Source organism: Oncorhynchus keta, chromosome 4 (genome assembly GCF_023373465.1).
Source record: "Oncorhynchus keta strain PuntledgeMale-10-30-2019 chromosome 4, Oket_V2, whole genome shotgun sequence".
Lineage (NCBI taxonomy): Eukaryota > Metazoa > Chordata > Actinopteri > Salmoniformes > Salmonidae > Oncorhynchus > Oncorhynchus keta.
This window is the reverse complement of record NC_068424.1, coordinates 48,963,824-48,991,105: the sequence shown is the minus strand read 5'-3', so window position 1 is coordinate 48,991,105 and position 27,282 is coordinate 48,963,824. Positions and strand designations below refer to the sequence as shown.

The following is a 27,282-nucleotide window of genomic DNA, read 5'->3' as shown; positions in this document are numbered from 1 at the left end:
GACAATGTACAAATCTGTCGTTCTGCCCCTGAACAGGCAGTTAACCCACTGTTCCTAGGCCTTCGTTGAAAATAAGACTTTTTTCTTAACTGACTTGCCTAGTTAAATAAAGTTTTAAAAAAAACTGTTGTGCCATGTAACTACTTTAAAATGTGGAACTGTTGCACTAAAAATGCAAACATTGATTTGGCATACACTTTAAGATTATAAAACATGGTCTAACTTCATAGAACAAATTGCACTTCAAATGAAGTTATTGAAGTTATTGCAAATAAATGCATATTTTTAGTTTTTTTCTGTGACAATCACTGAATTAGTTCTTGATTAATTCTTCATCTTTAAATGCAATATTTGAGATTTTATGCGTTTCTATCAAGTCAAAACTGGGATTTCTGCTCAATAAAAAAAGGTTGCATAAGTCTTCTAGAAATTTATAGAATAAATCATACCGAGTTTGATGTTTCTGTCATAATCAGCGAAACCGTTTTGATTTATACAGCTTTAAACGGCATCTTATAGATGTTATTTATTTATATAAAATCAAAACTTGAATTTTTCCTAAAAAAACGATTGTAAAAGTATGCTAGACATTTATGGAATAAATCATATCGAGTTTGATGTTTCTGTGTCAAACAGTTAATTCGTTATTGATTTTACATTTTTAAATGGCTTTTCACGAATGTCTGATGAATGTCTGTTGAATGTCTGTTGAACGTCCGAATGTGTGAATATTAAACCAACTTTACCTTAGTGCATTAACAACCCTACTCCTCTCATAGGGTATCTCATTGAAATCAGCGGCTCATCACTGATTTTGTAAGTGATCGCTGTCCATAACAGTGGTGCTGAAACACCATACAGCTCAAAGTGCTGTTTGACATGTCACATGTTAATGTTTTAGTTTGAGTACTTGCGCGTGGTGATGTTGCGCGCATGGTGTCGCTGCTCTTCAGTGTTAGAAACACGTACTTTGTTTAAATCCCTCCCTCTCTTTGTCTTATTGGCACATTGAAAATCATATGAGTCTAGTGAAACGGGCACTGGCTTTCTGGAAGGGAGAATACCCACCACACGAAAGGTTGCTAGGATATGTTTTGTGGATAACCTTGTCGTCTTGATTTTTTTCTGGATAAAGCGGACTATAATGGTTCCAGAATAGCAGGACTTGTCAAAATGGTAGACGGACAGAGAAGAGCGGCGCCTCTCCGGGGGATGCTGTTGTTTGTATTTTCGTTGTGCTTTTGCCGTGGAGCTTATTGTCAAATACGCTATTCTATCGCGGAGGAGTCGAAAGAAGGTACTTATGTGGGAGACGTAGCAAAGGATTTAGGGTTCAGTGTGGATAAACTGACGGAACGAAGGTTTCGGATTGTATCGGGCTCTAAGGAAGGTTTTTTGCAGATAAATCAAGACAATGGCGTGTTGTATGTGAACAGAAACATTGACAGGGAGGAGCTGTGTGAGAAAAACAGTGTGTGTTTACTCAATCTAAAAACCATAGCAGAAAATCCAATGGAAATACATTATGTTGAGGTAGAAATTACAGACATAAATGATCATTCTCCTAATTTCCCAGAAAAGGTAAAGCTCTTGGAAATAGCAGAGAATCTTGTATCGCAGGGAACTCGCTTTCCTCTGGACGCTGCGCGTGACCCTGATGTTGGAGTGAATAGTCTCCGTAAGTACACTCTCAGTCCTAACGATCACTTCGACTTAGATGTTAAAACTCGTGGAGAGGATAAAATCCCTTTCTTGATTTTGAAAAAGCCGCTAGACCGAGAGCAGAAGCTTGAAATGATGTTAGTTTTGACTGCGTTTGATGGAGGTAAGCCAGTGAGATCTGGCACAGTTAATATTACAATAACTGTTATCGACGTTAATGACAATGCACCAGTCTTTGAACGACAGGTGTATACGGTAACTTTAGATGAAAATGCTCCCTTAGGTACCTCTGTTTTGAGGCTGCACGCCACGGATCTAGATGATGGCGCAAACGGACAGGTTATATACACATTTGATAACAGTCTTAAAAACAGAGCGTTCGATTTATTCGAGATAGATGCGGTTACAGGGGAAATTACAATCAAGGGGTTAGTAGACTTTGAAGAGCAGAGTGTTTACGAAATTGACGTGCAGGCATCTGACAAGGGCCAAGTCACATTGACAGGTCACTGCAGTGTCGTTATCGACGTGAAAGATGTAAATGACAACGCACCTGAGATGGACGTTACGTCTCTGTCAGGTCAAGTCCCAGAGGACGCACGACCCGGTACAGCTGTAGCTCTAATCAGTGTGTCTGACATGGACTCTGGTGAAAACGGCTTGGTTATATGTACACTCTCGGACAACATCCCTTTCGAATTAAAACCGTCTTTTCAGAAAAATATGTATTCTTTGATTACTAAAAGTGGATTGGACAGAGAGTCGGAGCCTATGTACACAGTGACTATAACTGCTATGGATAAAGGAGACCCATCATTGTCTTCCCACAAAACTGTCACGGTCCAGATCTCAGACATCAACGACAACAGTCCGGTCTTTTCCCAGAGTCCATATACTTTCTATGTACCAGAAAACAATGCTCCAGGCGAGTCGTTGTTTTCATTGAGTACATCAGATAGAGATCAGGATGACAACGCTCGTGTGTCTTGTCACATTTGGAAAGGCGATGGTGACACTCCTATTGTATCCTACCTAAATATTAATTCTGATGGTAAAATTTACGCGCTAAAAAGCTTTGACTTTGAAGCTACCAAAACATTCCAATTTCAAGTTTTAGCTACAGACTCTGGAACTCCGTCACTAAGCAGTAACGTCACAGTGAACGTGTTCATTCTGGATCAGAACGACAACGCTCCAGTGATCTTGTATCCAGTCAGAACTAACGGTTCCGCTGAAGGTGTGGAGGAGATTCCCCGCAATGTGAACGCAGGCCATTTGGTGACTAAAGTGAGAGCCTATGACGCTGATATAGGATATAACGGCTGGTTATTATTTTCACTGCAGGAAGTTACTGACCACAGTCTCTTTGCTTTGGACCGCTATACGGGACAGATAAGGACACTTCGGTCATTCACAGAGACAGATGAGGCTGATCATAAACTGGTTATTCTTGTAAAAGACAATGGGAACGTTTCACTGTCAGCAACAGCTACTGTGATTATCAACGTTGTGGAGCCCAAAGAGGCGTTTGCTGCTTCTGATGTTAAAAGTTCAGTAAAATACGAGGAGGAGAACAGCGTTACATTTTATTTGATCATTACTTTGGGGTCAGTTTCAACACTTTTTCTCATCAGCATCATCGTGTTGATTGTAATGCAGTGCTCCAAACCCACAGACTATTCCTCCAAGTATTTGCAAGATGTGAATAACGACGGGACACTGTGCCACAGCATTCAGTACAGATCCGGAGACAAACAGTACATGTTAGTTGGACCCAGAATGAGTATAGGTTCTACTATAGTCCCGGGCAGCAATGGAAATACTCTAGTGCTACCTGAACACAGAAGAGCTTCTGGAGAGGTAAGAAGTTAAATATTTTTCTAAATACTAACCGTGTGCATATATTTTGCTTGAGCTTGGAAATTGCCTATATAATTATTTTATAGTGTATACATGTGTCAAAAATGATGTTGTCTTGTTAAAGGGTTAGCCTATTGGATGAAACATGATCTCATAAAATCGCTAATCGAAGTAGCTTTCCAGCTCATTCTCAGCCACACGCTTGCAGTACTTGTCGCTGTCCGCGGCTGTGGTGCTGAAAGGCTATATATTACAATGTACTGTTTGTCTGGTGAATGTTTGCCAACATGTGATGGTGGTGTACATGCACGTCAAGTAGCTATCCTCTTTATTTATACAAATATTGCTCAATCTGTTTTCCCGTCGGGATGGGACACTTGTTGAAAACGTCAGTAAATGGTGTCCCAGGCTATGCATCATGGTATGTAGAACTTAATCCACACAACTTCTTGAGTAAGGTTTTCTGTTCGATATTTACTGTGACAAAATACTATTAATACATTTAAACTATAGTGTAATGTGAGGTATAATCACATGGTGTCAGTACACAACTAGAATACCGCTCCGGGTAGACATCCTCTCGTCATACTTTTGAGTCCGCCCCCTTGCTGGTTTCGTATCTTATTCAGTCGCTGGATGAACACAGTCGTGAGCTTCGTGGGGAGAATACGGTTTGAATGATATATTCTGAAAACACTATTGGATAATGAGCTTTTTTCATGTTTGTTTATATAATGGATAGGCAACTGTCACCAATGAAGGAATAGTGGAAGTGCTGTGGATTATTGTTATTTATCTTGAAAACATGGAACAAAGAGGATGCGGGGCATGGCTGGAGGGACGGCAGTGGGTTGTGTTCATGGTTGCTTTGGTTCTCTTTTGGAGCGGGACTTCAGCTCAGATAAGATACTCCATCTCTGAAGAGCTTAAGGAAGGAACTGTCGTGGGGGATATAGTTAAGGATTTGGGAATTGATCTGAGCGCCTTGAAAGAAAGGGGATTTCGAATCGTGTCTGGCTCGACCGAGTCCCTTTTCCAAGTAAACCAGAATGACGGCATATTGTATGTGAACCGAAAAATAGACAGAGAGGAGGTGTGCGAACGCAGCAATGTGTGTTTAATCAATCTGAAAACCGTTCTAGAGAACCCGCTGGAGATTCATTATGTCGCGGTGGAGGTGTTAGATGTTAACGACCATTCTCCCAGCTTTCCAGAGAAAGAGAAACGGTTAGAGATGTCAGAATCTGCGTTGCAGGGGACGCGATTTCAGCTGCACGCTGCAGACGACCCAGACAGTGGCCAATATTCAGTTCAACAATATAAACTCAGTCAGAATGATCATTTCCGTTTGGAAGTTAAAGATAGAGGTGATGACCGCAAAACACCTATTTTGGTTTTACAAAAAACACTGGATAGGGAGGCTTTAAAAAGCCATAAGCTAATTCTCACAGCCCTTGACGGTGGGAAACCTCCTAGGTCTGGAGAAATTAGAATAACTGTAGACGTATCAGATGTTAACGATAACGCCCCAGTCTTTACAAAGGAGGTATACTCAGTATTGCTGAATGAAAACGCTCCTTTAGGCACCACCGTGATACAGGTTAATGCCACTGATTTGGACGAGGGTTCTAATGGTGAAGTGACCTATTATTTTGCCAATGACGTGCAAGGGAAGGTGCGGAAACGTTTCGATTTAGACCCGAAAACTGGTGAAATATTTGTAACAGGAGTTATAGATTATGAAGAAAATAAAATATATGAAATTGATATTCAGGCATCAGACAAGGGGACAGCTGCATTGACAACTGAAAAAAGTGTTATAATCAAAATAGTTGACGTTAATGACAACGCACCTGACATAGAAGTGACATCATTTGCTAACGCAATCCCCGAGAATTCTAGACCCGGAACTACTGTAGCACTAATCAATGTTAATGACTTGGACTCTGGTCTCAATGGCAAAGTTCTGTCTTCTATAAGTGAGGGCGTCCCGTTCACTCTAACGCCGTCATTACAGGACAACATGTACTCTGTAGTCACCAAGTCACCACTAGATAGGGAGAAACAGTCTGAATATGATCTAACAATAGTAGCCAAAGACGCAGGGGAACCGTCCTTGTCATCTATAAAGACTATCCGCGTTGTTGTATCAGATGTGAATGATAACAGTCCAGAGTTTTCACTGAGTCCCTATGCTTTCTATGTCACGGAGAATAACGACCCAGGAGGCTCAGTGTTTTCAGTGACTGCCTCAGATCCTGACATAAATGAAAACGCTCTTATTTCATATCATATTATCAGAGACGGTGGCGAAATGAACAAATTGGTATCTTTTCTAAACATAAATCCTGAAAATGGGAATATATTGGCGCTAAAAAGCTTTGACTTTGAAACGTTAAAAACATTCCAATTCCAAGTTGTAGCTACAGACTCTGGAACTCCGTCACAAAGCACCAACGTCACAGTGAACGTCTTCATTCTGGATCAGAACGACAACGCTCCAGTGATCTTGTATCCAGTCAGCGCTAACGGTTCCGCTGAAGGTGTGGAGGAGGTTCCCCGCAATGGGAACGCAGGCCATTTGGTGACTAAAGTGAGAGCCTATGACGCTGATATAGGATATAACGGCTGGTTATTATTTTCACTGCAGGAAGTTACTGACCACAGCCTCTTTGCTTTGGACCGCTATACAGGACAGATAAGGACACTTCGGTCATTCACAGAGACAGACGAGGCTGAACATAAACTGGTCATTCTTGTAAAAGACAATGGAAACATTTCACTTTCGGCAACAGCTACTCTGATTATCAACGTTGTGGAGCCCAAAGAGGCTTTTGCAGCTTCTGATGTCAAAAGTTCAGTAAAAGACGAGGAGGAGAACAGCGTTACATTTTATTTGATCATTACTTTGGGGTCAGTTTCAACGCTTTTTCTCATCAGTATCATCGTGTTGATTGTAATGCAGTGCTCCAAAACCCCAGACTATTCCTCCAAGTATTTACAAGATGTGAATAACGACGGGACACTGTGCCACAGCATTCAGTACAGATCCGGAGACAAACGGTACATGTTAGTTGGACCCAGAATGAGTATAGGTTCTACTATTGTCCCGGGAAGCAATGGGAATACTCTAGTTCTACCTGAACCCAGGAGGAGAGCTTCTGGAGAGGTAAGAAGTTAAATCCGATTCTAAATATTAACCGTTTGCTGGTGCTCTCCCTGAGCTTGGAAATTGTATATGTTATTATTTCATAGTGTATATATGTTTCAAATGACTCATTGTGGTCACTAAAGAGCCCATGGCTCTTATCATAAGAGTACTAACCCCGGTGTGGCGGCTAAACTTCCAATATGGCCCTTATACCATAATGGTCACCTAATCATCCCCAGCTTCCAATTGGCTTATTCATCCCCCCTCCTCTCCCCTGTAACTATTCCCCAGGCCGTTGCTGCAATGAGAATGTGTTCTCAGTCAACTTACCTGGTAAAATAAACATATATATATTTTTTTATGGCAACATGATATCACAGGAACACGTCATCCTGGAACGTTTTTTTAATAAAAAGGTAAATGTTTTTCTCAATACATTGCAGTCAATGTAAAATATGAGGTTCACAGGATTGATGTTTATCTCATTACATCTCAACTGCAAGATCATTGTGTACAATTGAGGTAAAAAATGCTTTTGGATCAATTGACTTGAAATTTCATATGCTGGGTCATGACAGTCCCCCGGTCACAAATATGTACAATTTGGGAAAATTAAACCTTTTTAACCCTTCATAACCTTCACGCCGAATTTATGTCTTATTGACATACTGTCAGAAGGTGAGTGTAGCTGGTGCATGAAGTCAGACGCAGGAGAGCAAAATGAGTGAGCAAAGTACTTTACTCAATAAAACAAAGGCACAAGGTAAATAAATACACTTGACCAATAACCAACGGTAAATATTACGCACGGGTGAACACAGCACCCGTCTAAAAAACAGCCATCATGAACCGAACTGAACACCGAACTCACGCTGTGAGACTCATCTTTTCCAATTGACGGCAATATACCGAGAAAAACAGCAATCCTGAGACACTCATCTTTTCCAATTGACGGAAATGTACTCAGAAAAATTTCATCTTTTCCCACTGAATGCAATATATTGAGAAAAAAATCAACCCTTTGACACTCATCCTTTCCCATTGACTGCAATGTACTGAGAAAAACATAAACCCTGGGACACTCATCTTTTCCAATTGACTGCAATGTACTGAGAAAAACATCAACCCTGGGACACTCATCTTTTCCCATTGACTGCAATGTACTGAGAAAAACATCAACCCTGGGACACTCATCTTTTCCAATTGATGGCAATATACTGAGAAAAACATAAATCCTGTGGCACTCATCTTTTCCTACATTTTTTTTTATTTTTATTTTTTATATTTTCCATCAACTCATCTTCAAAACACTCTCCTGCAACCCGCCTCACCAATTTATATTTATAAAAAACGTATTATTTACCTCAAATTATAATCCTCCAAGAAGCTAGCCAGAAACTCCAAGAAGCTAGCCAGAAACTAGCCAGAAGCTAGCCAGGAGCTAGCCAGAAGCTAGCCCAGAAGCTAATCCAGAAGCTAATCAGAAGCTAGTTCAGAAGCTAGTTAGCTTCTTTACTGGCAAATCATTAGTATTCAGCTAACCACGGTTTGTGGTCATCAGCTATCCTTTAGCTCAAAAAATCTATCGCCAGTTTTGTACGGCGCAGCGCAGCGCGGCTCGGAACGGAACATACCGGACCAATTTTTCTCTCCATGTCCCTGGATTTCAACTGCTCTCTGGACATTCATACCTGGATCTCACAGCTAGCTAGCTGCTATCCGTGTGACTATCGGCTTTCGTTGATTCCGGAGCAAACATCAATTATTCCGGAGCTAGCCAGCTCCGTCAATCACTCCTGAGTTCCATCAATCACTCCTGGGCTGCAGTCACCTATCCGGACCTGTTTTACTGCCTACGCGGAGCCCCACCGGGCCTTCACAACTGGACTGCCGACGTTATCTACCCAAAGGAGTTATCCGGCTGGCTCCTCCGTCGCGACGTTACCTAAGTTTGTTCTATTCACTGCTTTAGCACACTCTGCCAACCCGGATGTTCTAGCTGTGTCTGAATCCTGGTTTAGGAAGACCACCAAAAATTCTGAAATTTTAATTCCAAACTACAACATTTTCAGACAAGATAGAACTGCCAAAGGGGAGGTGTTGCAATCTACTGCAAAGATAGCCTGCAGAGTTCTGTCCTATTATCCAGGTCTGTACCCAAACAATTTGAACTTCTACTTTTAAAAATCCACCTCTCTAAAAACATGTCTCTCACCGTTGCCGCCTGCTATAGACCACCCTCTGCCCCCAGCTGTGCTCTGGACACCATATGTGAACTGATTGCACCCCATCTATCTTCAGAGCTCGTGCTGCTAGGCGACCTAAACTGGAACATGCTTAACACCCCAGCCATCCTACAATCTAAACTTGATGCCCTCAATCTCACACAAATTATCAATGAACCTACCAGGTACCTCCCCAAAGCCTTTAACACGGGCACCCTCATAGATATCATCCTAACCAACTTCCCCTCTAAATACACCTCTGCTGTCTTCAACCAAGATCTCAGCGATCACTGCCTCATTGCCTGCATCCGTAATGGGTCAGCGGTCAAACGACCTCCACTCATCACTGTAAAACGCTCCCTGAAACACTTCAGCGAGCAGGCCTTTCTAATCGACCTGGCCGGGGTATCCTGGAAGGATATTGATCTCATCCCGTCAGTAGGCTACCTGCTTCCAAGATGCTGTAGCAGTAAGTCGTCCTGTCGTGTCGTATATATCGTTTCTTTTTCTTTTTTTTTTTACATATTTTTCTTCACATATCTCTTTAAAAACTTTTTGCTAAACCTAAGCTTCCAAATACTCTCCTGCAACCCGCCTCACCCAATGTAGCTATTTTTCCTAAAGTATTTATATTTACTTCGGAACCGGAACCCCTCAACTGAAGCTCAACTGAAGCTAGCCAGCTAACCACCAGCCATGCTAGCGGTCTTCAGCTAACCGGTCATCAGCTAACCTTCAGCCCGGAAAGCTCTCGCCAGTTCGAACAACGCGACTCTAACCAGAGCATAACGGACCTACTTATTTTTCATCCCCGGATTCTTCCCCGGATTCCCACCGCAAACAGAACATTTTTCAGCTGGATCTTCACAACTAGCTATCTAGCTATCTACGAACTGTTAGCTTGCTAGCACAGGCCTGCTAACCGTCTGCATCGCCGCATCCCAAACACCCATATTTACTTTCTATCTCTTTTTGATTTTTAATTTGTTTATACCTCCCGGAAACCTGCCTCACCCAATGTGATACGGAATCGCTATTATTTTTAATTTTTTAGAACACACTCAAGAACCTCCAGAAGCTAACCAGTTAACTAGCTACAAGCTATTTAGTCATTGTTAGTTTTTTAACCTGGATAACACTCGCCAGTCCAGCTTCCCTGCCCCATCCACCGCTGCCCCCTGGACACTGATCTCTTGGCCACATAGCTGATGGACGCTGGACTGTCCATTAATCACGGTACTCCATTCTGCTTGTTTGTTTTATCTGTTGGCCCCGTTGCCTAGTCAACGCCATTTTACCTGCTGTTGTCGTGCTAGCAGATTAGTTGTTGCTGTCTACATTTACATTTAAGTCATTTAGCAGACGCTCTTATCCAGAGCGACTTACAAATTTGTGCATTCACCTTATGACATCCAGTGGAACAGCCACTTTACAATAGTGCATCTAAATCTTTTAGGGGGGGGGTGAGAAGGATTACTTATCCTATCCTAGGTATTCCTTAAAGAGGTGGGGTTTCAGGTGTCTTCGGAAGGTGGTAACCTACTGTTTCAGCTAGCTCTCCCAATTCAACACCTGTGATTACTGTATGCCTCGCTGTATGTCTCTCTCAAATGTCAATATGCCTTGTATACTGTTGTTCAGGTTAGTTATCATTGTTTTAGTTCACAATGGAGCCCCTAGTTCCACTCTTCATACCCCTGATAACTCCTTTGTCCCACTTCCCACACATGCGGTGACCTCACCCATTACAACCAGCATGTCCAGAGATACAACCTCTCTCATCATCACCCGTGGCCTGGGCTTACCTCCGGCGTACCCGCACCCCACCATACCCCTGTCTGCGCATTATGCCCTGAATATATTCTACCATGCCCAGAAACCTGCTCCTCTTATTCTCTGTCCCCAACGCTCTAGGCGACCAGTTTTGATAGCCTTTAGCCGCACCCTCATACTACTCCTTCTCTGTTCCGCGGGTGATGTGGAGGTAAACCCAGGCCCTGCATGTCCCCAGGCACCCTCATTTGTTTACTCCTGTGATCGAAAAAGCCTTGGTTTCATGCATGTCAACATCAGAAGCCTCCTCCCTAAGTTTGTTTTACTCACTGCTTTAGCACACTCTGCTAACCCTGATGTCCTTGCTGTGTCTGAATCCTGGCTCAGGAAGGCCACCAACAATTCAGAGATTTCCATACCCAACTATAACATCTTCCGTCAAGATAGAACTGCCAAAGGGGGAGGAGTTGCAGTCTACTGCATAGATAGCCTGCAAAGTAATGTCATACTTTCCAGGTCCATACCCAAACAGTTCGAACTACTAATTTTGAAAATTACTCTCTCGAGAAATAAGTCTCTCACTGTTGCCACCTGCTACCGACCCCCCTCAGCTCCCAGCTGTGCCCTGGACACCATTTGTGAATTGATCGCCCCCCATCTAGCTTCAGAGTTTGTTCTGTTAGGTGACCTAAACTGGGATATGCTTAACACCCCGGCAGTCCTACAATCTAAAGGTACAACCCTAACTCTGTAAACAAGGGCACCCTCATAGACGTCATCCTGACCAACTGGCCCTCCAAATACACCTCCGCTGTCTTCAACCAGGATCTCAGCGATCACTGCCTCATTGCCTGTATCCGCTACGGAGCCGCAGTCAAACGACCACCCCTCATCACTGTCAAACGCTCCCTAAAACACTTCTGTGAGCAGGCCTTCCTAATCGACCTGGCCCGGGTATCCTGGAAAGACATTGACCTCATCCCGTCAGTTGAGGATGCCTGGTCATTCTTTAAAAGTAACTTCCTCTCCATTTTAGATAAGCATGCTCCGTTCAAAACATGCAGAACTAAGAACAGATACAGCCCTTGGTTCACTCCAGACCTGACTGCCCTCGACCAGCACAAAAACATCCTGTGGCGGACTACAATAGCATCGAATAGTCCCCGTGATATGCAACTGTTCAGGGAAGTCAGGAACCAATACACGCAGTCAGTCAGGAAAGCTAAGGCCAGCTTCTTCAGGCAGAAGTTTGCATCCTGTAGCTCCAACTCCAAAAAGTTATGGGACACTGTGAAGTCCATGGAATACAAGAGCACCTCCTCCCAGCTGCCCACTGCACTGAGGCTAGGTAACACGGTCACCACCGATAAATCCATGATTATTGAAAACTCCAATAAGCATTTCTCAACGGCTGGCCATGCCTTCCGCCTGGCTACTCCAACCTCGGCCAACAGCTCCCCCCGCAGCTCCTTGCCCAAGCCTCTCCAGGTTCTCCTTTACCCAAATCCAGATAGCAGTTGTTCTGAAAGAGCTCCAAAACCTGGACCCGTACAAATCAGATGGGCTTGACAATCTGGACCCTCTATTTCTGAAACTATCCACCGCCATTGTTGCAACCCCTATTACCAGCCTGTTCAACCTCTCTTTCATATCGTCTGAGATCCCCAAGGATTGGAAAGCTGCCGCAGTCATCCCCCTCTTCAAAGGGGGAGACACCCTGGACCCAAACTGTTACAGACCTATATCCATCCTGCCCTGCCTATCTAAGGTCTTCGAAAGCCAAGTCAACAAACAGGTCACTGACCATCTCAAATCCCACCATACCTTCTCCGCTGTGCAATCTGGTTTCCGAGCCGGTCACGGGTGCACCTCAGCCACACTCAAGGTACTAAACGATATCATAACCGCCATCGATAAAAGACAGTACTGTGCAGCAGTCTTCATCGACCTTGCAAAGGCTTTCGACTCTGTCAATCACCATATTCTTATCGGCAGACTCAGTAGCCTCGGTTTTTCGGATGACTGCCTTGCCTGGTTCACCAATTACTTTGCAGACAGAGTTCAGTGTGTCAAATCTGAGGGCATGCTGTCCTGTCCTCTGGCAGTCTCTATGGGGGTGCCACAGGGTTCAATTCTCAGGCCGACTCTTTTCTCTGTATATATCAATGATGTTGCTCTTGCTGCGGGCGATTCCCTGATCCACCTCTACGCAGACGACACCATTCTATATACTTTCGGCCCGTCATTGGACACTGTGCAATCTAACCTCCAAACGAGCTTCAATGCCATACAACACTCCTTCCGTGGCCTCCAACTGCTCTTAAACGCTAGTAAAACCAAATGCATGCATTTCAACCGATCGCTGCCTGCACCCGCATGCCCGACTAGCATCACCACCCTGGATGGTTCCGACCTTGAATATGTGGACATCTATAAGTACCTAGGTGTCTGGCTAGACTGCAAACTCTCCTTCCAGACTCATATCAAACATCTCCAATCGAAAATCAAATCAAGAGTCGGCTTTCTATTCCACAACAAAGCCTCCTTCACTCACGCCGCCAAGCTTACCCTAGTAAAACTGACTATCCTACCGATCCTCGACTTCGGCGATGTCATCTACAAAATGGCTTCCAACACTCTACTCAGCAAACTGGATGCAGTCTATCACAGTGCCATCCGTTTTGTCACTAAAGCACCTTATACCACCCACCACTGCGACTTGTATGCTCTAGTCGGCTGGCCCTCGCTACATATTCGTCGCCAGACCCACTGGCTCCAGGTCATCTACAAGTCCATGCTAGGTAAAGCTCTGCCTTATCTCAGTTCACTGGTCACGATGGCAACACCCATCCGTAGCACGCGCTCCAGCAGGTGTATCTCATTGATCATCCCTAAAGCCAACACCTCATTTGGCCGCCTTTCGTTCCAGTACTCTGCTGCCTGTGACTGGAACGAATTGCCAAAATCGCTGAAGTTGGAGACTTTTATCTCCCTCACCAACTTCAAACATCAGCTATCTGAGCAGCTAACCGATCGCTGCAGCTGTACATAGTCTATTGGTAAATAGCCCAGCCATTTTCACCTACCTCATCCCCATACTGTTTTATTTATTTACTTTTCTGCTCTTTTGCACACCAATATCTCTACCTGTATATGACCATCTGATCATTTATCACTCCAGTGTTAATCTGCAAAATTGTAATTATTCGCCTACCTCATGCCTTTTGCACACATTGTATATAGACTCCCCCTTTTTTTTCTACTGTGTTATTGACATGTTAATTGTTTACTCCATGTGTAACTCTGTGTTGTCTGTTCACACTGCTATGCTTTATCTTGGCCAGGTCGCAGATGCAAATGAGAACTTGTTCTCAACTAGCCTACCTGGTTAAATAAAGGTGAAAAAAAAAAAATAATAATTAAAAAGTAGAGGATGCCTGGATATTTTTAAAAAATGCCTTCCTAACCATCTTAAATAAACATGCCCCATTCAAGAAATGTAGAACCAGGAACAGATATAGCCCTTGGTTCTCCCCAGACCTGACTACCCTTAACCAACACAAAAACATCCTATGGCGCTCTGCATTAGCATCGAACAGCCCCCGTGATATGCAGCTGTTCAGGGAAGCTAGAAACCATTATACACAGGCAGTTAGAAAAGCCAAGGCTAGCTTTTTCAAGCAGAAATTTGCTTCCTGCAAAACTAACTCAAAAAAGTTCTGGGACACTGTAAAGTCCATGGGGAATAAGAACACCTCCTCCCAGCTGCCCACTGCATGGAAGATAGGAAACACTGTCACCACTGATAAATCCACCATAATTGAGAATTTCAACAAGCATTTTTCTACGGCTGGCCATGCTTTCCACCTGGCTACTCCTACCCCGGTCAACAGCACTGCACCCCCAACAGCAACTCGCCCAAGCCTTCCCCATTTCTCCTTCTCCCAAATCTATGTTCTGATAGAGCTGCAAAATCTGGACCCCTACAAATCAGCCGGGCTAGACAATCTGGACCCTTTCTAAAATTATCTGCCGAAATTGTTGCCACCCCTATTACTAGCCTGTTCAACCTCTCTTTCGTGTCGTCTGAGATTCCCAAAGATTGGAAAGCAGCTGCGGTCATCCCCCTCTTCAAAGGGGGGGACACTCTTGACCCGAACTGCTACAGACCTATATATATCCTACCATGCCTTTCTAAGGTCTTTGAAAGCCAAGTCAACAAACAGATTACCGACCATTTCGAATCTCACCATACCTTCTCTCGAATCTCACCATACCTCAGCCACGCTCAAGGTCCTAAACGATATCTTAACCGCCATCGATAAGAAACATTACTGTGCAGCCGTATTAATTGATCTGGCCAAGGCTTTCGACTCTGTCAATCACCACATCATCATCGGCAGACTCAACAGCCTTGGTTTGTCAAATGATTGCCTCGCCTGGTTCACCAACTACTTCTCTGATAGAGTTCAGTGTGTCAAATCGGAGGGTCTGCTGTCCGGACCTCTGGCAGTCTCTATGGGGGTGCCACAGGGTTCAATTCTTGGACCGACTCTCTTCTCTGTATACATCAATGAGGTCGCTCTTGCTGCTGGTGAGTCTCTGATCCACCTCTACGCAGACGACACCATTCTGTATACTTCTGGCCTACTGCTGCCAAACATACCCTTGTAAAACTGACCATCCTACCAATCCTCGACTTTGGCGATGTCTTTTACAAAATAGCCTCCAATACCCTACTCAATAAATTGGATGCAGTCTATCACAGTGCAATCCGTTTTTGTCACCAAAGCCCCATATACTACCCACCATTGCGACCTGTACGCTCTCGTTGGCTGGCCCTCGCTTCATACTCGTTGCCAAACCCACTGGCTCCATGTCATCTACAAGACCCTGCTAGGTAAAGTCCCCCCTCATCTCAGCTTGCTGGTCACCATAGCATCTCCCACCTGTAGCACACGCTCCAGCAGGTATATCTCTCTAGTCACCCCCAAAACCAATTCTTTCTTTGGCCGCCTCTCCTTCCAGTTCTCTGCTGCCAATGACTGGAACGAACTACAAAAATCTCTGAAACTGGAAACACTTATCTCCCTCACTAGCTTTTACACACCAACTGTCAGAGCAGCTCACAGATTACTGCACCTGTACATAGCCCACCTATAATTTAGCCCAAACAACTACCTCTTTCCCAACTGTATTTAATTAATTTATTTATTTTGCTCCTTTGCAACCCATTATTTTTATTTCTACATTGCACATTCTTCCATTGCAAAACTACCATTCCAGTGTTTTACTTGCTATATTGTATTTACTTTGCCACCATGGCCTTTTTTGCCTTTACCTCCCTTCTCACCTCATTTGCTCACATTGTATATAGACTTGTTTATACTGTATTATTGACTATATGTTTGTTTTACTCCATGTGTAACTCTGTGTCGTTGTATCTGTCAAACTGCTTTGCTTTATCTTGGCCAGGTCGCAATTGTAAATGAGAACTTGTTCTCAACTTGCCACCTGGTTAAAGAATCTTTTCCCATTGACTGCAATGTACTGAGAAAAACGTCAACCCTGTGACACATCCTTTCCTATTGACGGCAATGTACTGAGAAAAACGTCAACCCTGTGACACATCCTTTCCCATTGACTGCAATGTATTGAGAAAAACTTCAGCTGCCCTGACGGTTGACCTTTTTGTAAAAACGTGCCAGGATTATGTTTTCAGGCTGATAGTGGGCTGCAAATGTTATGTTGTCGATTAAGAGGGTTGTCCTAGAGCCCAATATAGAGAGAGTTAGGCCAATACGATTGAACGTTCCGAGAGCGCCACTTTCTCCTCCATAGATGCGGGAAAGGAGTCTATGGAATGCAGACCTTTCCATTGACGAGATTGGCACACATTCAACAAATCTGATCTAACAAAGTAGATATTCCTCAAATCCATTATATGTATGGATTATCCATTATATGTATGGATTATTTTGACTATAACAAATACTCAGATGAAACATATTGTACTATTTATCACAGACTACTTCGTGTCAAAGTTTAACAAGGTCTCTCTCCTCCTCACCAGTGTCATGATCAAGGATATGATCAAGAGCCTCACATACAGTATATCGTTTGGTCATTGTGCTGCCACAGAATTAATTGTGAGCAAGGCCTCAAAAAAGCTTTTATATACCAGAGCTGCGAGAAAAGTTCTATATATTATTGAAACAATGTTGCGATTGTTTGTGAGAATGCCAACAGGTGTGGTTCCCGGGGGGAAAGATTCTATTGGGGAAAGGTTCCCGTGGGGGTTGCCATGGAAGCCAAGAAGGGGAGTGAGGTGTGTGTGTGTGTGTGTGTGTGTGTGTGTGTGTGTGTGTGTGTGTGTGTGTGTGTGTGTGTGTGTGTGTGTGTGTGTGTGTGTGTGTGTGTGTGTGTGTGTGTGTGTGTGCGTGCGTGCGTGCGTGCGTGCGTGCGTGCGTGCGTGCGTGCGTGCGTGTGCTCAAACACACATGCATGTGGGGGTCTGGGAGAGGAAGCGTGTCCATCTGATGAATGGGCATGTGCCTGAACTCAATTTTAAACACTAATTGTAGTCTCACCCATTACATTCTAATGTATTTTTTCCCGGGAACACCACAGGTTTACGAAAGTTAAATAAAACACCCCAAATGTTATGAAAATCATCCAAAATGTATTTTGTGTGTTCAGATGCCCTGCGTGGACAAAGTCATGGAACCTTATGACAATCGTATTAAATGAACTACATTTTTCAGAGAGAGAACTTGTAAATCGGTTCAAACCACTGGTCATAGTCCACTACAATAGTGCTGAAATGCTGTTGATTTCCACGCGAAGTGTGTCTGGTGAAGGTCTGCCAAAAAGTGATGACATATACGCTTACATGCATGTCAAGTAGATATGCTCTTCATTTCTATAAATATATCTCAATATTTACTTCAGTCGGGGTGGGACGCTTGTTACACATTCCAGTAAATGGTGTCCCAGGCTATGCATCGTGGTTTGTCGACCTCTGCATTCCGACTTTCTTAATCCACACAACTATTTCAGTAAGGTTTTATGCGATTTGTATTTTTACTATATACCATGAATAAGCTTGAACGATAGTGCACTCTGAGATAGAATCGCATGGTGTCAGTACACAACTAGAATACCGCTCCGGGTAGACATCCTCTCGTCATACTTTTGAGTCCGCCCCCTTGTTGGTTTCGTATCTTATTCAGTGGCTGGATGAACACAGTCGTGAGCTTCGTGGGGAGAATAAGATTTAAATGATATATTCTGAAAAGACTCTTGATAACGAGCTTTGGTCCTATCCGAATATAATGGATAGACAACTGTCACCATGAAGGAATAGTGGAAGTGCTGTGGATTATTGTTATTTATCTTGAAAACATGGAACAAAGAGGATGCGGGGCATGGCTGGAGGGACGGCAGTGGGTTGTGTTCATGGTTGCTTTGGTTCTCTTTTGGAGCGGGACTTCAGCTCAGATAAGATACTCCATCTCTGAAGAGCTTAAGGAAGGAACTGTCGTTGGGAATATAGCTAAGGATTTGGGTATAGAGCAAAGCACATTGCAGGAAAGGGGATTTCGAATCGTATCTGGATCGACTGATCCCCTTTTCCAGGTAAACCAGAATGACGGCATCTTGTATATGAACCGAAAAATAGACAGAGAGGAGGTGTGCGAACGGAGCAGCGTGTGTTTAATCAACCTGAAAACCGTTCTAGAGAATCCGCTGGAGATCCATTATGTTGCTGTGGAGGTGTTAGATGTTAACGACCATTCTCCCATCTTTCCCGAAAAAGAGAAAAGGTTAGAGATTTCAGAATCTGCGGTACCTGGGGCGAGATTTCAGCTGAATGCTGCTCATGATCGAGATGGAGGCATTTATTCTATTCAACAGTATAAACTCAGCCCCAATGATCATTTCCGTTTGGAAGTTAAAGATCGAGGCGAGGACCGCAAAACCCCTACTTTGATTTTACAGAAGGCGTTAGATAGAGAGGCCATACGGAGCCATAGATTATTTCTCACGGCTATTGATGGAGGTAAACCTCCTAGATCTGGAGACATGAGAATAACTGTAGATGTATTAGACGTAAACGATAACACCCCTGTCTTTACTAAGGAGGTATACTCTGTAACGCTGAATGAAAATGCCCCTTTAGGCACAACAGTCATACAGATGAACGCGACTGATTTGGACGAAGGTTCAAATGGCGAAATAATGTATTCTTTCGCCAACGACGTGGGCGGTAGAGTACGGAAACGTTTTGATTTAGACTGCATTACCGGGGAAATAATTGTAAAGGGTGTTATTAATTTCGAGGAAAATAACAGCTTTGAGATTGATATTCAGGCATCAGACAAGGGGACAGCTCCTTTGACAACTGACAAAACTATTATTATCAATGTAATTGACGTTAATGACAATGCACCGGAGATTGAAGTGACATCTTTCTCTAACGCAATCCCCGAGGATTCCAAACCCGGAACTACTGTAGCACTGATCAGTGTTAATGATTTGGACTCTGGTCTCAATGGCAAAGTTCTTTGCTCGCTACTTGAAGATGTACCTTTCAAACTAATTCCCTCTTTACAAGATAACATGTATTCTGTAGTCACCAAGTCACCACTAGATAGGGAGAAAGAGACTGAATATGATCTAACAATAGTAGCCAAAGACGCAGGGGAACCGTCCTTGTCATCTATAAAGACTATCAGCGTTGTTGTATCAGATGTGAATGATAACTGTCCAGAGTTTTCACTGAGTCCCTATACTTTCTATGTCACTGAGAATAACATCCCCGGCGCCTCAGTATTTTCCGTGAGTGCGTCAGATCCAGACATGAATGAAAACGCACTTATTTCATATCATATATTGAGAGATGGTGGCGAGGAAAACAAATGGGCATCCTTTCTCAACATAAATTCGGAAACTGGGAACATTTTGGCGCTAAAAAGTTTTGACTTTGAAACGTTAAAAACATTCCATTTCCAAGTTGTAGCTACAGACTCTGGAACTCCGTCACAAAGCACCAACGTCACAGTGAACGTGTTCATTCTGGATCAGAACGACAACGCTCCAGTGATCTTGAATCCAGTCAGCACTAACGGTTCTGCTGAAGGTGTGGAGGAGATTCCCCGCAATGTGAACGCAGGCCATTTGGTGACTAAAGTGAGAGCCTATGACGCTGATATAGGATATAACGGCTGGTTATTATTTTCACTGCAGGAAGTTACTGACCACAGTCTCTTTGCTTTGGACCGCTATACAGGACAGATACGGACACTTCGGTCATTCACAGAGACAGAAGAGGCTGAGCATAAACTGGTCATAATGGTGAAAGACAATGGGAACGTTTCACTGTCAGCAACAGCTACTGTGATTATCAACGTTGTGGAGCCCAAAGAGGCTTTTGCAGCTTCTGATGTTAAAAGTTCAGTAAAAGATGACGAGGAGGAGAACAGCGTTACATTTTATTTGATCATTACTTTGGGGTCAGTTTCAACGCTTTTTCTCGTCAGTATCATCGTGTTGATTGTAATGCAGTGCTCCAAACCCACAGACTATTCCTCCAAGTATTTACAAGATGTGAATAACGACGGGACACTGTGCCACAGCATCCAGTACAGATCCGGAGACAAACGGTACATGTTAGTTGGACCCAGAATGAGTATAGGTTCTACCATCGTCCCGGGCAGCAATGGAAATACTCTAGTGCTACCTGAACACAGGAGGAGAGCTTCTGGAGAGGTAAGAAGTTGAAAACGAACATTTCATTCTTAATTCTCCTCTACCCAGTGTTGACAATGCACGTGGTCCTGTGCTGATAGTGTACAGTATGTGTTACAGAGTTAAGCACGTAACGTAAGCTCACTCCACAGCTAGCTTGAAATGTTCCTTACAGAGCCATCCAATTGGTACAGTAACCCGTTGGAACGTTGTTAATAAGATTTGTCACGTGTGTTGCGAAGCAGAGGACCACTGGTTCGAACACAGTATGAGCAGTCGAAAGGTAGAAGAAACTAATTTGTTAGCAGTATGCTGACCCCGTTACATCCTACTGGGCACGGACGTTAATTCAAATTCCATTCCACTTCGGTTCAACGTAATGCCATTGAATATATGTGGATTCAACGAGTGGGATAAGCTTGAGTTCTAAAATGATTTGGACTATTCATATTGCTTTTGGAAGTATTTTAGGTAATTGTTTTAATTTACCAAAATGGTAGTGTGAATTTGTAAATTATGTTTTTGGCAGTAAGAGATTTGTTGGCTGTCATATGATCTCACACCAGAAGTAGCGGGCTCATATACCAGCGCATTAGCCTGCCACTCCCAGCTGGTCGCTTTCCACGATAGTGGTGCTGAAATGTTTTGCTGTTCAACACCCTTTTGCCCTTGCGTATTTTTGCCAAAAAGGAATAACATACAAACGCAAGTGAAGTAGCTATTCTCTTAAAAAAAAATATTCCTTATTCCTTGTGGGACACTTGTTGCATTCTTGAGGAACGTTTTAGTTGCTCTTCTGAAGATATGGTTTGTCATGATTATCCTGATTTTATTTACCCATGCATCTGTTGCAGTGACCTATTCTCTGATATGTGTCATGTGTCAAGACAACATTCAATATTGAAAAAGGAAACATAAATACACTTGAACGATAGTGCAATGTGAGGGAGAGTCGCATGGTGTCAGTACCCAACTATAAAAATGCTACTTACAGATATGATTTTCATGCTTTTCAGTCCTCCCCCTTGCTGGTTTCGTTGCTTGTTCAATCGCTCTGCGAGGAGCAGTCATGCAGCATCGAGGAGAGAATAATATCTCAAATTGACATTCTTAAAACACTATTGGATAATGAGCAGTGATCCTACTCGGAATGTAATGATAGAAATGGCTTATCAATAGAGGATTAACGGAAGTGGTGTGGATTATTGTTATTTATCTTGAAAACATGGAACAAAGAGGATGCGGGGCATGGCTGGAGGGACGGCAGTGGGTTGTGTTCATGGTTGCTTTGGTTCTCTTTTGGAGCGGAGCTTCTGCTCAGATAAGATACTCCATCGCCGAAGAGCTTAAGGAAGGAACTGTCGTGGGGAATGTAGCTAAGGATTTGGGAATAGATCTGAGCACCTTGAAGGATAGGGGATTTCGAATCGTGTCTGGCTCGACCGAGCCCCTTTTCCAGGTAAATCAGAATAATGGCATCTTATATGTGAATCGAAAAATAGACCGAGAGGAGGTGTGCGAACGGAGCAGCGTGTGTATGATCAACCTGAAAACCGTTCTAGAGAACCCGCTGGAGATCCATTATGTCTCGGTGGAGGTGTTAGATGTGAACGACCATTCTCCCAGCTTTCCCGACACAGAGAAACGATTAGAGATTTCAGAGTCCGTGTTACCAGGCGTGAGATTTCAGCTACAAGCTGCACTCGATCCAGATAGCGGGCAATACTCTGTTCAACAATATAAACTCAGTCATAATGAGCACTTTCGCCTGGAAGTTAAGGACCGAGGCAAGGATGCGAAAACTCCTGTTTTGAATCTACTGAAGCCGCTAGATAGAGAGACAACAGGGAGCCATAGATTACTACTTACTGCCATTGATGGCGGAAAACCTCAAAGGTCTGGGACTATAGAAATAATTGTGGACGTTTTAGATGTAAATGATAATATGCCTGTTTTCACTAAAGAGTCATACACTGTAAAACTGAACGAAAATTCTCCAATTGGCTCAAACGTTGTACAGGTAAATGCTACGGATTTAGACGAAGGTTCAAATGGTGAGATAGTTTACTCCTTCGGTAATAATGTGAATAGGAAATTACGTGAGCTTTTCGATGTGAATATCAACACCGGTGAAATAACTGTAAAAGGAGGGATCGATTTTGAGATAGAAGACAGCTATGACATTGATATTCAGGCATCTGATAAGGGACCTGCTCCTTTTAAAACGGACAAAAGTGTCATTGTAAATATTGTTGACCTGAACGACAACGCACCTGAGATAGAGGTGACATCATTTTCTAACGCAATCCCCGAAGATTCTAGACCCGGAACCACAGTCGCGCTAATCAGTGTAAATGACTTGGACTCTGGTCTCAATGGAAAAGTTATGTGTTCTATAAGTGAGGGCGTCCCATTCACTCTAACGCCGTCATTACAGGACAACATGTACTCTGTAGTCACCAAGTCACCACTAGATAGGGAGAAACAGTCTGAATATGATCTAACAATAGTAGCCAAAGACGCAGGGGAACCGTCCTTGTCATCTATAAAGACTATCCGCGTTGTTGTATCAGATGTGAATGATAACTGTCCAGAGTTTTCACTGAGTCCCTATACTTTCTATGTCACGGAGAATAACGACCCAGGTGCCTCAATATTTTCCGTGAGTGCCTCAGATCCTGACATAAATGAAAACGCTCTTATTTCATATCATATTCCGAGAGACAGTGGCGACGAGAACAAATGGGCGTCTTTTCTAAACATAAATTCTGAAAATGGGAATATAATGGCGCTAAAAAGTTTTGACTTTGAAACTTTAAAAACATTCCAATTCCAAGTTGTAGCTACAGACTCTGGAACTCCGTCACAAAGCACCAACGTCACAGTCAACGTGTTCATTCTGGATCAGAACGACAACGCTCCAGTGATATTGTATCCAGTCAGCGCTAACGGTTCCGCTGAAGGTGTGGAGGAGATTCCCCGTAATGTGAACGCAGGCCATTTGGTGACTAAAGTGAGAGCCTATGACGCTGATATCGGATACAACGGATGGTTATTATTTTCACTGCAGGAAGTTACTGACCACAGTCTCTTTGCTTTGGACCGCTATACAGGACAGATACGGACACTTCGGTCATTCACAGAGACAGACGAGGCTGAGCATAAACTGGTCATACTGGTAAAAGACAATGGAAACGTTTCACTGTCAGCAACAGCTACTGTGATTATCAACGTTGTGGAGCCCAAAGAGGCCTTTGCAGCTTCTGATGTTAAAAGTTCAGTAAAAGATGAGGAGGGGGAGAACAGCGTTACATTTTATTTGATCATTACTTTGGGGTCAGTTTCAACGCTTTTTCTCATCAGTATCATCGTGTTGATTGTAATGCAGTGCTCCAAACCCACAGACTATTCCTCCAAGTATTTACAAGATGCGAATTACGACGGGACACTGTGCCACAGCATCCAGTACAGATCCGGAGACAATCGGTACATGTTAGTTGGACCCAGAATGAGTATAGGTTCTACTATAGTCCCGGGTAGCAATGGGAATACTCTAGTTCTACCTGACCATAGGAGGATAGCTTCTGGAGAGGTAAGAAATTGAAAAATACCCAGTATCCCACAAATGTATTGTGCCAAGCATTGACCAATGACATTAACATGAACATTTCAGGCCAATACTTAATTGACCAAAATTATCCTGTGAGTGTGTCAAGAATGTTGTGTTTTAGTTAGAGGGTTGTATGCAATAACCTTATCTCCCACCTGAACTAATTCACAGCCTCTTCGGGATGGTCGCTGTCCATGGTAGTGGTGCTAAAACGTTGCGCATTGTACAGTATATTTGCCATAAAGCGATGAAGTCATAATCTCACGTAAAGTTAATTAACGCATCACCCAAAAGCTTTCATCTTACTTTGTATGAATCTTTCTCGATCGTATATACTTGTGGACACTTGTTGCATTCTTGAATAATTATTTATTTATTGTAAATACCATTATGATTTGATTTCAAGTGTATCCATGTTTCCCATAGCCATACAACGTTGGAGTAACGTTTTCTCTCGTATGTAATTGTGTCAAGAAAGAGTTCAATATAGGAGAAATACAATTCAAAGTTTTAAACGATAGTGTAATTTGAAGTGGAATCACATGGTGTCAGTAACCACCTAGAGTAATATCCCTGGTAGATATCTTCTCGTCATAGTTTGAACACTCCCCTTTGCTGGTTTGGTAGCTTATTCAGTCGCTGGAGGATACAGTCGTCCAGCATCGTGGACAGAATAAGACCTGAAATGTGCATGGATAAAACTAGTGTTAGCTTTATAGTTTTGGTATTCGGCTAATATAATGGATAGACAAGGGTAACCAATGGAGGAATAGTGGAAGTGTTGCGGATTATTGTTATTTATCTACAAAACATGGAACAAAGAGGATGCGGGGCATGGCTGGAGGGACGGCAGTGGGTCGCCATCATGGTTGCTTTGGTTCTCTTTTGGAGCGGGGCTTCTGCTCAAATAAGATACTCCACCTCAGAAGAGCTCAATGAAGGAACTGTCGTGGGGAATGTAGCTAAGGATTTGGGAATAGATCTAAACACCTTGAAAGATAGGGGATTTCGAATCGTTTCTGGCTCCACCGAGCCCCTTTTCCAGGTAAACAGGAATGACGGCATCTTGTATGTGAATCGAAAAATAGACCGAGAGGAGGTGTGCGAACGGAGAAGCGTTTGTTTGATCAACCTGAAAACCGTTCTAGAGAACCCGCTGGAGATCCATTATATCGTGGTGGAGGTGTTAGATGTGAACGACCATTCTCCCAGCTTTCCAGAGAAAGAGAAGCGGTTAGATATTTCAGAGTCCGTGTTACCGGGGGCGAGATTTCAGCTACTAGCTGCGCATGACCCTGATGGAGGTCCATTCTCCGTTCAACAATATAAACTTAGTCACAATGATCATTTCCGTGTTGAGGTGAAAGACCGAGGTGAAGATGGCAAAATGCCGTTTTTGGTTTTACAGAAGCCACTAGATAGAGAAGCTGTAAGAAGCCATAAACTCCTCCTCACTGCTATTGATGGTGGAAAACCACCAAGATCTGGAACAATTGAAATAACTGTAGATGTATTGGATGTTAATGACAACACACCTCTATTCACTAAAGATGTGTACTCTGTCATGTTAAATGAAAACTCTCCCTTAGGCACAACGGTTATTCAGGTAAACGCCACCGATCTAGATGGTGGTGTAAACGGGGATATAATTTACTCATTTGGCAATGATGTGAAGAGCAAGCTGAAGAAACTTTTTGATTTAGACACCTTAACGGGCGAAATAACTGTTAAAGGACCAATCAATTTTGAGGAAAAAGATAGCTATCTGATTGATATACAGGCATCAGATCAAGGACCCGTTCCCCTGACAACAGAGAAAAGTGTATTAGTAAAGATAATTGACGTTAACGACAACGCGCCTGAGATCGAAATTACATCGTTTTCTAACGCAATCGCTGAGGATTCTAGACCCGGAACCACTGTAGCTCTAATTAGTGTTAATGATTTAGACTCTGGTCTCAATGGCAAAGTGATCTGTTCTATAACTGAGGACGTCCCTTTCAAACTAATGCCGTCTTTACAGGACAACATGTACTCTGTAGTCACCAAGTCACCGCTGGATAGAGAGAAACAGGCTCATTATGACGTCACAATAGTTGCCAAAGACGCAGGACAGCCTTCCTTGTCATCTATAAAGACTGTCAGCGTTGTTGTGTCAGATGTGAATGATAACAGTCCAGAGTTTTCACTGAGTCCCTATAATTTCTATGTCAGTGAAAATAACTACCCAGGCGCCTCAGTATTTTCCGTGAGTGCCTTAGATCATGACATAAATGAAAATGCTCTTATTTCATATCATATTCTGAGAGACAGTGGTGAGGGGAACAATCAGGCATCATTTCTTAATATTAATTCTGAAACTGGGAACATTTTGGCGCTAAAAAGCTTTGACTTTGAAACGTTAAAAACATTCCATTTCCAAGTTGTAGCTGCAGACTCTGGAACTCCGTCACAAAGCACCAACGTCACAGTCAACGTGTTCATTCTGGATCAGAACGACAACGCTCCAGTGATCTTGTATCCAGTCAGCGCTAACGGTTCCGCTGAAGGTGTGGAGGAGATTCCCCGCAATGTGAAGGCAAGCCATTTGGTGACTAAAGTGAGAGCCTATGACGCTGATATAGGATATAACGGCTGGTTATTATTTTCACTGCAGGAAGTTACTGACCACAGTCTCTTTGCTTTGGACCGCTATACAGGACAGATAAGAACACTTCGGTCATTCACAGAGACAGACGAGGCTGAGCATAAACTGGTCATACTGGTAAAAGACAATGGGAACGTTTCACTGTCAGCAACAGCTACTGTGATTATCAACGTTGTGGAGCCCAAAGAGGCGTTTGCAGCTTCTGATGTTAAAAGTTCAGTAAAAGACGAGGAGGAGAACAGCGTTACATTTTATTTGACCATTACTTTGGGGTCAGTTTCAACGCTTTTTCTCATCAGTATCATCGTGTTGATTGTAATGCAGTGCTCCAAAGCCACAGACTATTCCTCCGCGTATGTACAAGATGCGAATTACGACGGGACACTGTGCCACAGCATCCAGTACAGATCCGGAGACAATCGGTACATGTTAGTTGGACCCAGAATGAGTATAGGTTCTACCATAGTCCCGGGCAGCAATGGAAATACTCTTGTGTTACCCGAACATAGGAGCAGAGCTTCTGGAGAGGTAAGACAGTAAATACGTTTCTATAATTACCGACCATTTTCTCATAGTGTTCCCGAGCTTGTAAATTGTCTTGATT

At 43.2% G+C, this 27,282-nt stretch overlaps 1 protein-coding gene across 23 annotated transcripts in view; it reads left to right on the top strand.

The window, feature by feature from the left end:
• The window catches only part of LOC118381995 (protocadherin alpha-C2-like), a 227,408-nt gene that overhangs the window by 22,768 nt on the left and 177,358 nt on the right, over positions 1-27,282 (top strand). For 2 of the 23 annotated variants that reach the window (XM_052508347.1, XM_052508242.1), the window contains exon 1: positions 1,073-3,522. The exons of 13 other annotated variants lie outside the window; for them this stretch is intronic. In XM_052508347.1, coding sequence (XP_052364307.1) covers positions 1,174-3,522 — 2,349 coding nt within the window. In that variant the 5' untranslated portion in view covers positions 1,073-1,173. Of the gene's footprint in view, positions 1-1,072; positions 3,523-4,177; positions 6,692-17,899; positions 20,443-21,476; positions 24,014-24,708; positions 27,207-27,282 lie in introns of those variants that run through there. 8 more of the 23 variants (XM_052508332.1, XM_052508185.1, XM_052508326.1 and 5 more) reach the window with 4 other exon arrangements.